At 33.8% G+C, this 14,009-nt stretch overlaps 1 protein-coding gene across 1 annotated transcript in view; it reads right to left on the bottom strand.

The window, feature by feature from the left end:
• Positions 1-14,009, bottom strand: part of LOC136037515 (transient receptor potential protein-like) — a 90,936-nt gene that overhangs the window by 54,408 nt on the left and 22,519 nt on the right. Inside the window, exons 4-6 of the mRNA XM_065720239.1 lie at positions 11,103-11,198; positions 9,107-9,249; positions 5,350-5,551 (exon numbers count right to left, since the gene is read on the bottom strand). Coding sequence (XP_065576311.1) covers positions 5,350-5,551; positions 9,107-9,249; positions 11,103-11,198 — 441 coding nt within the window. The remainder of the gene's footprint in view (positions 1-5,349; positions 5,552-9,106; positions 9,250-11,102; positions 11,199-14,009) is intronic.

Here is a 14,009-nt window from a genome sequence, read left to right as displayed (position 1 = left end):
TATTATATAGGACATTCAAATCCTCTAAGTTATCTAAGTCTAGGAGAATTTTAACTTCCTATTTAATACCTCTTAATCTCATAGCCTATATTTTGGTGTTTAGAACATAGTTCATTAAAACAGAGAGTGCAACTGGAGACGAAGAGAACGTTTCTATGTGACTCCTGATTCTACACAGGACAACTATTAGCCTCAATTCCTTCTTCTGCCGCAGCAATAATACTTTAGTGTAAAGGACTAATCATTTTAATGTACTCAACTGGTACACTATACAAGGGTTCTTTTCTATAATCATCTGAATCAAATACTTTTTAGATAATAAAATCAATAAAATATTTATTTATATATTTATATCGGTATTTGTTATCTTTATATTTCGTACTGTCTTTATTTTTGTTTCTGTTCGTTCTGGTTTTCATTTATTCTTTAATAGTAGTTTCTGGTCTTTTTAAGTTTGAATTATTCTAGAACTTTGTTTTTAATGGTTTTAAGTTTAATATGGCTCTAACCTTTTTTTTTAAACTTCTTTTGGGAAAGTTTAACAAAAAATAATTTTTGATTTCCAAAGTTTTTCATTAGTTTGTAATGAGTATTTCTCCAGTTTTCACGTCTTCGGCTTCAAAATTGAAATATGGAAATTTAAAGCATAAGTTCTAATTAAAACCTTCTATTTAATTTAAACATCCCCTCAACGTTTCCTAAAATTTTCAAATAAATGCCATTAGTCGCCCCTAAGATATTGCAGATACCCTTTTTGTACCACCGGGATGTACATATTGTAAATCAATCGAGTTGAAAATTCCCCTCAATATTGTTTCAACTTAATACCCTTGACTGTTCCTGATATATTTAACCTATTGTACACACCATTTCAACAAGATGGATGCACATAACATCTTTTGATTTAGCTCAGTATCCCCTGAAAGTTTCAACAAATACGACTAGGTGACCCTGTTATATTGCGCCTACAACTAGAATGAAAATAGCTGAACACTGATTAAATTCAAAATTCCCTCAATATTCTCCGAAGGTTTGAACTTAATATCCTTCATTTTCCGTGAGATATTGCAGAAGCTTTCATTTTAACAATCAGAACGCCAATGGTGTCTTTTGATTTAGTTCAAAATCTCGTCCATTTTTCCTGATAGTTTCAACTTAAAATATTAGCCATTCATGAGATAGTGCAGCCCGCCAATTAACATCTGGGATACAAATTGTGTCTTCAAGTTCAACATCCCGCTTAAAACTCTCTGAGTGTTTCAACTTGATACCCTTTCTTAGCTGTTCTTGAAATACTGCCGCTTTTGACAACCTGGATGCATATAATGGGTATAATATTTTGTTCAATCCCCCCTTAGTAATCCACGAAAGGTTCGACTTGATACCCATAGCCATTCCCAAGATCAACATAGATACACCCAGGTACACCCTTTTGACAACTTGGATGCATCTAGTGTCTTTTGATTTAGTGCAACATTCCCCGCATTATTCCCTAAATTTTCAATTTGATAACCTTATTGAAATATGAAATATTTTTTTTGACTGCAAGTAAGGAGGGACATTAAAACTTAAAACGGACATAAATTATTCCGTATGTGAAAGGGCTGTCCTCTCCTAAATGTCTCGCTCTTTACGCTAAAGTTCGACTCTTTCTCACAACTCTACTTTTTAAAACAATAAAAACTTTTAAAACAATAAAAGTTGTAAGTTGACATTGTGCTGAACATTAAATATCAAAGTTGCAACAATAAACTTTTGAGTGATAATAACAATAAAAAAAAGGAAAAAAAAACAATACTCTCAAGCAAAAGCGACTATTTTGTTGTTATTTGACTAACTCTTTTAATAGTAAGCAGCTATATAAGTTGACCATTGTATGGAAATTGCCGCATCAAATCTTAGCAATTATATGCTTAAATAGAGTCACTATTTCGATATTTATCAAAAACAGAGTTCAAGTTTTAGCAATATATATTTTTTTTTAATTGTAGTACTTTCTACAGAAAGTTAAACTACAAAATAAAATCGTTGCATCATATATATATATATATATATATATATATACTAGCTGTTGGGGTGGCGCTTCGCGCCCCCCAATCCCCCCCGCGCGCGTAAGTCGTTACGCGCCATATTAGTTACGCGCCATTGTAGTTGTGTCCCTGTGTCCCACCTGTGAATATAGATAGATTTATATATGTGTTTCAAACTACGTAAAAATTACGAATATACAACATTCTTGGCTTTCCCATTGTCTGTCCATATACAAAGCCGTATGTACTAATAATGACGTCATATGCAAACGCTCTTTTTACAAACAAACAAACATGCATACACACAACTCGTTTTTATATAGATAGATAGATAGATAGATACAATACAAATTAACTACGTAAAACTTGTGAATATACAACAGTCTTCGCTGTCCCATTGTCTGTGCGTATAAATAGATTGTCAGGTTTACCGACCCTCAAAGATGCAACATACAATTGTACATTGGTAAAGCAATCTGTATTAAGATCTATACCGCATTTTTCTAGTGATTGCCCTTGAGCTTTGTTGATGGTGGCTGCAAATGCTAATCGAATTGGGAATTGCAATCTTTTAAATTGAAAAAGCAGATCCGTTGGAATCATGGGAATGCGAGGAATAAGAACAGCCTCACCCTCATAAGGCCCTGTCAAGATTGTGGCCTCTATTAGGTTTTCCATTGTTTTTTTTTACGGCAAGTCGCGTGCCATTGCAAAGCTTTGGTGGGTTGATATTTCTTAAAAGTATTATTGGTACGCCTATTTTTAGTTGTAGCACGTGTGGTGGAAACCCTGAAGGACCTATGGAATTTAAAAATTCAGATGGATAATTAACCGCTTCATTTGGTTCCAAAATACAAATTAACTGCGTAAAACTTGCGAATATACAACATTCTTCGCTGTCCAATTGTCGCTGCATATAAATAGATTGTCAGGTTTACCGACCCTCGAACATGCAACGTACAATTGTCCATGGGAAAAACAATCAGTATTAAGATCAATACCACATTTTTCTAATGATTGACCTTGAGCTTTGTTAATGGTGATTGCAAATGCTAATCGAATTGGGAATTGCAATCTTTTAAATTGAAAAGGCAGATCCGTTGGAATCATGGGAATCCGAGGAATAAGAACAGCCTCACCCTCAAAAGGCCCTGTCAAGATTGTGGCCTCTATTAGGTTTTCCATTGTTTTTTTACGGCAAGTCGAGTGCCATTGCAAAGCTTTGGTGGGTTTATATTTCTTAAAATTATTATTGGTACGCCTATTTTTAGTTGTAGCACGTGTGGTGGAAACCCTGAAAGATCTATGGAATTTAAAAATTCAGATGGATAATTAACCGCTTCATTTGGTTCCAAAACTGTGTCGACTGACTTGTAAAGGACTGCCTGGTCTTGAATCTTGGTCAAAACAATATTGTTGATTTCGTGGACGTCTATATTTTTGGGTGCGAGAATCGCTCTTTCACTTAGCCATTTATTATTTTTATAATTTTTTAGAATATTCGGAAATACTTTTTCAATCAATTCATTTTTGGACGTCACTAAATTACAGAAATCAGCAGGTAGTTGTATACGTCCTGAAATTGAGTCTACTGGGAGCTTTCCGTTTCCCATTGCCAGTAATTGATCTGAAAATGTTTGACCAGAGTCATCGTTTTGCAATCGGACCCGCATATTTGTAGTTAATTTTAATGTTTTTACGTGTGCCCATAAATTAGAATTTTTCAGGCAAGCATTCATTTCGTCTGCAGGAGTTGATCTAGGTATTATTTCATGACGTCAGCCGACACAGAAACATGACGTCACCTGACAACTAATTTCATAACGTCAGCCGACACAGAAACATGACGTCACCTGATCCACAGATCCACAGACAGACAACTTATTTTTATATATATAGATATATATATATATATATATATATATATATATATATATATATATATATATATATATATATATTTAACTACGTAAAACTTGCGAATGTACAACATTCTTGGCTGTCCCATTGTCTGTGCATATAAATAGATTGTCAGGTTTACCGGCTCTTGAACATGCAACATATAATTGTCCATGGGAAAAACAATCTATATTCACATTTATACCTCGTTATTCTAATGATTGCCCTTGAGCTTTGTTGATGGTGATTGCTAATCGAACAATCCCTGTGTCCCTGTCGTCATTTATATATCCCCCAGTGCCCCCCGGCGTCCCCGTTGTTGTTGTTTCCCTGTGTCCCGGTCGTCATTTGTGTCCCGGTGTCCCAGTCTGTAATTTCTCTTTGAGTGTCACGGTCGTCATTTATATTCCCTGTGTCCCGGTCGTCATTTTTGTCCCGGTCGTCATTTGTGTTCCTGTGTCCCGGTCTGTTGTCATTTATATTCCCTGTGTCCCGGTCGTCATTTGTGTCCCGGTGCCTTGTTGATGGTGATTGCTAATCGAACATTCCTTGTGTCCCGGTCGCTTTCTCTTTGAGTGCTTTCTTCTTTCTTCTTTCTCTTTCTCGCTTTCTCCCGGTCGTCATTTATATTCCCTATGTCCCAGTATCCCGGTTGTCATTTGTGTCCCGATGTCCCGGTGTGTAATTTCGTCAATCAACAAACATGACGTCAGTCGAGACACAAACATGACGTCGCTCGACACACAGACAACTTATTTTTATATATATAGATGTCCCGTTGTCCCGGTCGTCATTTGTATCCCGATGTCCCGGTGTGTAATTTCGTCAATCAACAAACATGACGTCAGTCGACACATAAACATGACGTCACTCGACACACACACACACACACAGACAACTTATTTTTATATATGTAGATTACGGTATTACAATAGCTTATGATATTACGAGTCTCTTGATTCCGATTTACCATCCGGCCGCTAATTAAATAGTTTAGGGTGCGATTAGCATTAGGATCTTTTTCAAAATTACCACATCAGTAATTAGCCAGCGTTACCAAATAAGCTACTACCAAAAAATACGAACTAAGCCTTATCAGTCACATAAGTTAAACATTATTAAGGCTCGAACTCAAGAAATAATCAGTACTAAGCTCAACATTACCAACTCTATTATTTCCACGCTTTACCATATCAGTTTTTACCAAACACTACCAACAGTGCCACATTAGCAAAGCATTAGTGAAGTTCATGCTTATGAAATAACCAACAGTGAATTCTACATAAAGACCACCCTATCAACTGCTACTGAACATTACCACATCAAAATTACTAAACATTAGCCTACCATATAAAGTATTACTAAATGCTACCATCTAAACCACATTATTGAAGCAAATAGTATTGAAGCTCTTACTTACAAAATAATCAGCACTAAATTCTGCCTCCACATTAGCCAAACGAGTGAGTTCAGCACAGAGCTCAAAAGCAGTTAAAATTGGATCTTTACTTGAGAGTGCAATTAATGATGGGGATGCCAAAGCTTTATAGGCGTTAATGCGTGATCGTGAGTGACGCAAGGAATCTTCTTGCATAGACTGCGAGCATTCATCGCATCCGCATCTGTAAAAAGAAAAAAATTTAACAGTGATCAACTATGGTTCAGAAGAGGTGGCACTCCGAGTGACGGAGGAGGATTTGATAGGTGCTTTCTCGAGAATTAGTCTACAGATTGTTTCGGATACTCAACTGATCGACCGTTTCTCAAACAGTTAGCTTGACGAGAAATATGGTTCAAACCGGCTTTCTCGAACTATAATGAAAGAAAGGTTGAGATAGCAAGGACACGTTCTTCGGATGAAGAATGACAGATGTCTAAAGATCGGTCTTGTTGGCCAAGCATCTAAAACTGAACAAAACTAGGTCGTCACAAAATGAGTGGGAGGATGTCGTAAGGAAAAATTTGAGGGAAATCCGAAATTCTTGGAAAGGTATGAAGAGGAAGGGTTTGAAATGGTTGAGATGGAGGAAGAGCATGTTTAGCTGTGTTGGCCTCGGGTGGCTTAGTGCTGCATTGAGTTGTTAGTAGTAACTGTAGTAGTATATTTTTTTCTGGCTCTTTCTTTTTCTTCCTCAACACTTTGGTCTGGGATCCGGTGAAGGAATTCCAAAGTATTACTTTGTATATATAGCCAATTGAAACTTATCTTTTTCAATCGTTGCAATCATTACGGTTTTAAGTTTAAAATAAGGTGTTATAAAGGCTAAGAGTGCAATGTATCTATCCCTAAATTTTCTGGATCATATTACTGCAGCTAATCTTTAATAGTGGTTTCTTAATTTTTTAAGAAACCACTTCGTTGTGGCATATTATTATTTATAAAATTAAATAAAAAAAAGGTTTTTTAACTGAAAGTAAGGAGCGACATCAAAACTTAAAACGAACAGAAATCACTTCGTATATGAAAGGGGCTGCTTCCTCATCAACTCCCCGCTCTTTACACTAAAGTTTTTACTCTTTATCTCAACTCATCTTTATAAAACAGTAAAAAAAACTTTAGTGTAAAGAGCGAGGCGTTACTCCAACCCCCAATAGTGAGAATAGACTCGGTCTGGTCGAATAAAGGGGCATAACAACAAAATATGTAATTGATTTAGATTGTTTTACTTAGGGAGCAAATGAGGAGGCTCGGTACAGCTCTGGTTCATTTTTACAGGATCTAATTTACATATTTGCCAGTTCTTGAAACTATTTTGTTGCAAGAAAGTCAAACTATGCAGAATATCTGGAACATCGAAACACCACCCGTTATCCATGGAAGTAGTCAAATAGTTCGTGGTAACGAACTGTAAAAGGAGCAGTGTTTACACATAGTAATGGTTATAAATGTACAGACATTTTCGGGGGAATTTTTTTGGTTTGGGGGAAGAGGAGTTGAGGGGGGGGTTTCGTGGGAGTATTTTTCCATGGAGAAATTTGTTCATGGGGGAAGAGAATTTCAATGAAGAGGGCGCAGGATTTTCTAGCATTATTTAAAAAAAAAACAATGAAAAAATAAATATGAAAAGTTTTTTCAACTGAAAGTAAGGAGCAGCATTATAACTTAAAACGAACAGAAATTATTATCAGGGGTTAACCTTCTCATAATACCTCGCTCTTTACGCTAAAGTATTTTTAGTAATTTCGAATATTTATTCTACGGCCTTTGTGATTCAGGGGTCATTCTTAAGGGATTGGGACAAAATTTAAGCTTTAGTGTAAAGAAAGAGATATGCGTAATATAAACATACGAATATAGAAGTTCGTTACGTAAGTTAATTTGTAAGTTACGTATATTTTTTACTAATGAAAACGTTCGTAAAAAATTGAAGTTCTAGTTGCCTTTTTAAATAACCCAAAAATTGGAGGGCAACTAGGTCTCCTCCCTCGCTCCTTTTTTCTTAAAATCTTTCGATTAAAACTATGAGAAAGCCATTTAGCCAAAAAATTAATATGCAGATTTTGTTGCAATTACTTATGTGTGGAGAGCCAAAATAAAAAAAATACATTAATTCCAAAACGTTCAGAAATTAATCAAAAGTACAAGTTTTTTTTTAACTGAAAGTAAGGAGAAACAATAAAACTTAAAACGAACAGAAATTACTCCCAATATGAAAGGAGCTTTTCCTCCTCAACGCCCCGCTTTTTACGCTAAAGTTTTTACTGTTTTAAAAAGTAGAGTTAAGAGAAAGAGTTAAACTTTAGCGTAAAGAGTGGGGCAAAAGCTCCTTTCATATACGGAGAATTTTCTGTTCGTTTTAAGTTTTAATGTCGCTACTTACTTTCAGTTAAAAAATATTGGTTTTTTTTTATTTCATGGATCACAAAACTAAGTTTTTCCTTCTCTGACTTAAACATAAACATCCGGTGATTTTGAGCTTTGTTTAACTGACAAAAATCTAGAATAGAAAAGAATATCAATATTAATATCAAAATATTAAAAAACATTAAACCGCAACACTGATATTTACCTTCTAAAAACATGTTTGTCAGTTCTTGGTACCAATCTTTTGCAAGAAAGTCAAAATATGCTGAATATCTAGAACATTAAAATACTAACCGTCGTTCTTGCATATGGTTCATAGAATTGAACCATATGCACGCCTCCGGGATTGACATAATCACATTTTTGTATCTTTCTGGAATTGACGCAGTGATTAAGTGAACTTGAAAACATCCAGGTTCAAAACTCAATTTAGGGTAGCCTTCTGTCCCTCAATTCTCTAGAGACCATCGATTTGTCAAAAATCCTACACATAGCACTTATTCATTGGCAGAAATAGCAGGTTAATTATACCAGCTTGTCAAGCTGGTCTCTAGGGGTATTATCGGCGATCTGAAACGATTCTTTTTGACTTCTAAAAATTTCAGGTAGCTGAAAATATTCTACGAGACTGTTCGAAAACAGGAAAATACATCAAAAAATGGTTGCAATCATCTTCCAGGTTATTGTCTTCTGGTGATGATAATACCGATTTTGTTCTATAAGCATTATCGTTCATAGAGTACACTTATGACAAAGAGCGAAACATTTTCGAGGATATCTAAGCAATTAGAAGAAATAGAGCAAAACCTACCAAACATTTTGTAGCATCTTCAAGAAGCTACGGCCTGATTTTAAAAGCGGTATGTTTCCGCCAATGAATACTTGAGTACTCTTTAGATATAAATTTTCGATTTTAACATAGGGTTTTCGAGTTCCATCAGTTCACTTAATCACGGCCTTAAAGGTATATCGGTGTAGGTGACACATATTAAAAAATATCAAACCACAACAAGTCCATCGGGAGACATTTATAGTGACAATTCCTATTAAAGAAACAAATTTCTGGGCTAAATATAACTTGTCCTCCCTCTTTTAACTGAAACTTTAGCTGTGACAACTGATTTTTGTTTAATAGTTAAAATAGTAACAGTAATAAAATTTTGTTTTTTAAGCTGTTCTTGCAAGAGACTCATCTTTAATCTTAGTCCTGGAATCTGCAGAAAAATATCTCATCGTCTAAAGATGCAGAACCTCAATTAAATCTATTACACAGTATCTCTAAATGAGGTTCAATGCTAGGAACATTGCGTTTTTTTGGCAATCCTACAAGGATTAATAACTTTAAAATGTGGAATATAGTTAGTAGTAATACCTGACATCGTGAGGCATGGGAAGTGAAGCTCCTCTGTCTAATAGAATTTTCAGGATTTCGTAGTTATCTTTATGTGCTGCAAGCACCAAAGGGGTGATATCTGGCGTAAATGTTGCTGTGTCCTTGTCAACTGCTTCCCAGCTCTGAACGAAAAAAAAAATGACCATTATGGATGATTGACAGTAATTTTCTTCTATACAGGCAAGGGCTCAGTTCAGAGTTTTGGAACTAAAATTTGTCCCTTAGAAAAAAAGGACACCATCTAGTGCGACCCAAAAAAATATCATAGATTATGAGAGCCTAGATAAAGATATTGATATATTCATTTGTTTCTTATTTCCTTTACTTTCGCCTCTACTTTTTCACTTCCCAAATCATATAGTGACCTTGTCTGCCAAAAGGGCTGAATATGCTTAATTTGCATAAATTTTTAATTTTTGCGAAATAGCCGAATACTAACTATTTTATCTAAAAAATTTGATTTTAACCCTCTACAATAAAAGAAAAATACAGGGAGATAGAAAATTTTGAATCTTGAATTTGAATTCAAGTTTCAATAAATGACTATTATTTCTGTTTGGAATTGTTCTAGTTCTGCTGGGTAATGCTGCAATATCGATAGGTAACACTTTACTGTCTTATGGTATTTTTTAAATGAAAAAATTTACGATACAGTATTGTTTTTCAAGTGTCTTACCATTATACATATTCTATTATACATATATATATATATATATATATATATATATATATATATATATATATATATACATATATATATATATATATATATATATATATATATATATATATATATATATATATATATATATATATATATATGTATATATATATATATATATATATATATATATATATATATATATATATATATATATATATATATATATATATATATATATATATATATATATATATATATATATATATATATATATTGTTTTAGTATTACTACGGATGACGATCACTGTATATGTGACCGAAATATCTAGTATTTTTGTGAAATTTATTACTACATATTAAAGGCTTTAATACCTACTGGAATTTTTATTTATCGTCATGGAAAGGCAGTGTGGTATTTTAAATTATGTACGAAATACAGATTGGAACTGACATTTCAGGATTTTTTCCTATATAAAAATTTAGTTGGGAGAAAAGTCCCTCGGGTTCTCTTAAAATTTAAAATTATCAACAACAGATTTTACTATGAGATTTTATACAAGTTTAAAATATTCACATAATTTTCTACTTATAATCATCATCTCATTTTCCTTTTAACCATTACTGATATGAAATTAAACACCTTAGTTAAGAGCAAAATCTCCCTCGTTCTTTCAAGATTCCAGTTAGTCAAATAAAGATTCTTAAAACATTCCTTATATTTTTATCTTATAGCCTTCACCTCCTCTTTCCTTGAATTTTTTTTATTTCAATAAAATATGCAATGATAGTATGAAAATGAAATGCCGAAGCAAGACAGAATTAAGAAGACGATTTCGAAGTGTTTAACAGCTTTAATAGTTTTCCAAAGTACAAATGTACCTTGACATTAAATTACTTTTATTTTTTCCATAATTAGACATGATTTAGCTTTCCATTCTTAAACTTATCAAAAGTAAACAGGGCTGGGTAAACACAAATTTTAGTTTCATGGCACTATATCATTATTCTGCTACTCCCTTCTTAATTGATTTTCAATTTGGTTTTCAATTAACTTTTTTATTATTATTTGCGACAATACTGAGCAATTATTTTTAGGTTTTCGAATTGGTCGATCTATGCTACTTCCCTTTTATTTCTTTTTTCTCCAGCCATTTTCTTTCGTGTCGCTTCTCTTTTTTTAGCTGCACAATATTCCTTGAGATTTATTTTCCATTTAATTAACAGCACAATATAACCCTGAGGTTTATTTCCATAACTAGGCAAAATCTTGACTTAACTTTACGCAAATATGGTAGAATCTACTAAAACTTACGTAGGGAGTTCCCTCTGTATGGTTTGCCTCCTCCCATTCTAAGAGAAGTTCCACTCCTTCAACATATTCTTCTGATATGGCGTGAAGTAGAGAATCCTGGAAAATATATATTTGATATGACAAGAGATCCTAGGACTGGGTATATCGCATATATAAAATAATACTTAAAGATATAGTAGTGTCTTTCTTTTTTCTACTATGACCTTTATTCAGGGGCCTAATTTTGTCAAAATTCTGGGGAAGGGGGGGGGGCAAAGTTGGAGCCAGTTTTTCCAAATCAAGCCAAAATGACAGTATAAACTAAAAAATGAGCCGTTTGATACCGTAAAGATACTATTTAGTAGTTTAAAAGTAATATAAAGATACTCTGTAGTACCATAGAAAGATAGATAGATAAGTATATTTCAAAGGCCCAAGGGCTATATGCACACAAAAATATAAAAAATGTCAAAATACCTAACCTACCGACAAAATAAATTAATCATATAAGCTTTTTCTTCTTGCTAAGGATTTACCTATATACACTACCACTTGTAATATTGTGGCTGGGTTATTATTTTGCAGAATACAAGGAAGCATCAAATTAATTCCATGTAAATAATTTTCCCGTAAATCAAAGACCACCGGCCATTTCCGGGGAAAATGATCCTCATCTTTACAAAGGGGACAAACATACCGCCTATCAGGAACAACTATTTTTTTTTTGTCGAACATTTTTTGCCTGTTCTTGATTGGAAGACAATTCACCCTAAGCTGAAACCAACGACGTATAATCATAGCCGATAAGTAAAATTTAAAATAAATTACCTCTACAATACTAGGTTTTGGCTGATTGTAAAGTTGTGCAGTTGTAAAAGCTAAAACCAGCTCTTGCCAATGCTGAATTTCCTGATTCTCTAAGATAAATCGTACCAGGCTTTCTAAATTTGCTGGTACATAACTAGAACAAAGACCATTATTCCATAAGTAAGGCATTCCTACTTTTTCTAGAAATGACTTATTTTAGGATGGCCACGAGGTTTTTACACCACTTTTCAACAACTGATCATATGCCGTTCTTACTAATCTATCTTCTTTACTCTTAATTAACTTCAACCAGAACCAATAATACCGGAGCTGAAGGGACTCCAGTTGCTGCACTGTTTCTCCACTCCATATCTCTGCTCCATAATCTATCACGGGTAAAATTTTTGTATTAAATATTCATTTTTGCATTTTTAAGCTTTTAATCTCCATTATCGTCAGGTTTCTAAAAATTGCAGACATGACCAATCTACCTCTCTTAATTATTTCATCAACATGACTCTTTAGACTTCCATTTTCCGATAAGATAAAGCCTAAATATTTTATTCTTTTACTTATAATTAGTTCCTTATTATTAAATTTAAATCTATACTTTTCTTCACCACATACACTCCTTTTTTTTAAATAATAACTTTGCTCTTTTCAGTATTGAATTAAAAAAAAAACAAGTTTTTTTAACTGAAAGTAAAAAGCGACATTAAAACTTAAAACGTAAAGGGGTTGTCCCCTCCTCAACACCTCACTCTTTATGCTAAAGTTTGACTCTTTGTCACAACTCTACTTTTTAAAAACATAAAAAAAACTTTAGCGTAAAGAGCGAGGTGTTGAGGAGGGGACAAACCCTTTACTATCCGGAATAATTTCTGTTCGTTTTAAGTTTTAATGTTATTCCTCACTTTCAGTTAAAAAAAACTTGCTTTTTTTTATTTAATTTCTGAACGTTTTTGAATTAATGCATGTTTTGATTTTGACTCTCCGCACATAAATAATTAAAACTAAATTTGCATATTATTTTCTTGGCTAAATAGCTTTCTCATAGTTTTAATCAGAATATTCTGAGAAAAAAGTAGTGGGGGAGGAGGCCTAGTTGCCCTCCAATTTTTTGATTACTAAAAAGGCAACTAGAACATTTAATTTTTTTACGAACGATTTCATTAGTAAAAATACACGTAACTTACGAATTGACTTACGTAGCGAACTTCTATATTCGTTTGTTTCTATTACGTATATGAGGGGTTTCACCCCTTCGTCAACACCTCGCTCTTTACACTAAAGCTTAAGTTTTGTCCCGATTCCTTAGGAATGACCCCTGAATCACAAAGGCCGTAGAATAAATAGATGAAATTGCTAAAAATACTTTAGCGTAAAGAGCGAGGTATTACGAGGAGGTGAACCCCTCATATGCGTAATAATTTCTGTTCCTTTAAAGTTTTAATGCTACTCCTTACTTTCAGTTGAAAAAACTTTTTACATTTATTTTCCATTATTTTTTTCTTAATAACGCTAGAAAATCCTGCGCCCCTTTCATTAAAATTCTCTTCCACCAGGAGAAATTCCTCCATGGAAAAATCCTCCAACGTAACCCCCATTCATCTTCTCCCCCCCCCCCAGACCAAAAAAATCCCTGTGTAAACGTCTGTACACTTCCCAATAACCATTACTATATCTTAACACTAGTCGAAGTTTATAACTTGCAGCCCCTCCCACGGGGACTGTGGGGGAGTAAGTCTGCCCCAAAGACATGGTTAATAGGTTTTTTGACTATGGTGAATATAATTGCTATCTCAGAATATTGATCTGGTTACTTTTGATCTGGTTAGAAAATGAGCGTGGGAGTGGGCCTAGGTGTTCTCCAATTTTTTCGTCACTTAAAAAGGGCACTAAAACTTTTGATTTCTGATAGAATGAGCCCTCTAGAGACATTCTAGGACCACTGAGTCAATACGATTAACCATTTAAAAAAAAAACAATAAACAAAAAAACAAATTAACACGCATCCGTGATCTGTCTTCTGGCAAAAAATGCAAAATTCCACATTTTTGTAGATAGGAGCTTAAAAGTTCTACATTAGGGTTTTCTGATACGCTGAATCTGATGGTGTGA

The sequence above is a fragment of the Artemia franciscana genome, chromosome 2 (assembly GCF_032884065.1).
Source record: "Artemia franciscana chromosome 2, ASM3288406v1, whole genome shotgun sequence".
NCBI classification, from domain to species: domain Eukaryota; kingdom Metazoa; phylum Arthropoda; class Branchiopoda; order Anostraca; family Artemiidae; genus Artemia; species Artemia franciscana.
This window is presented reverse-complemented; position numbering and strand designations above follow the sequence as displayed.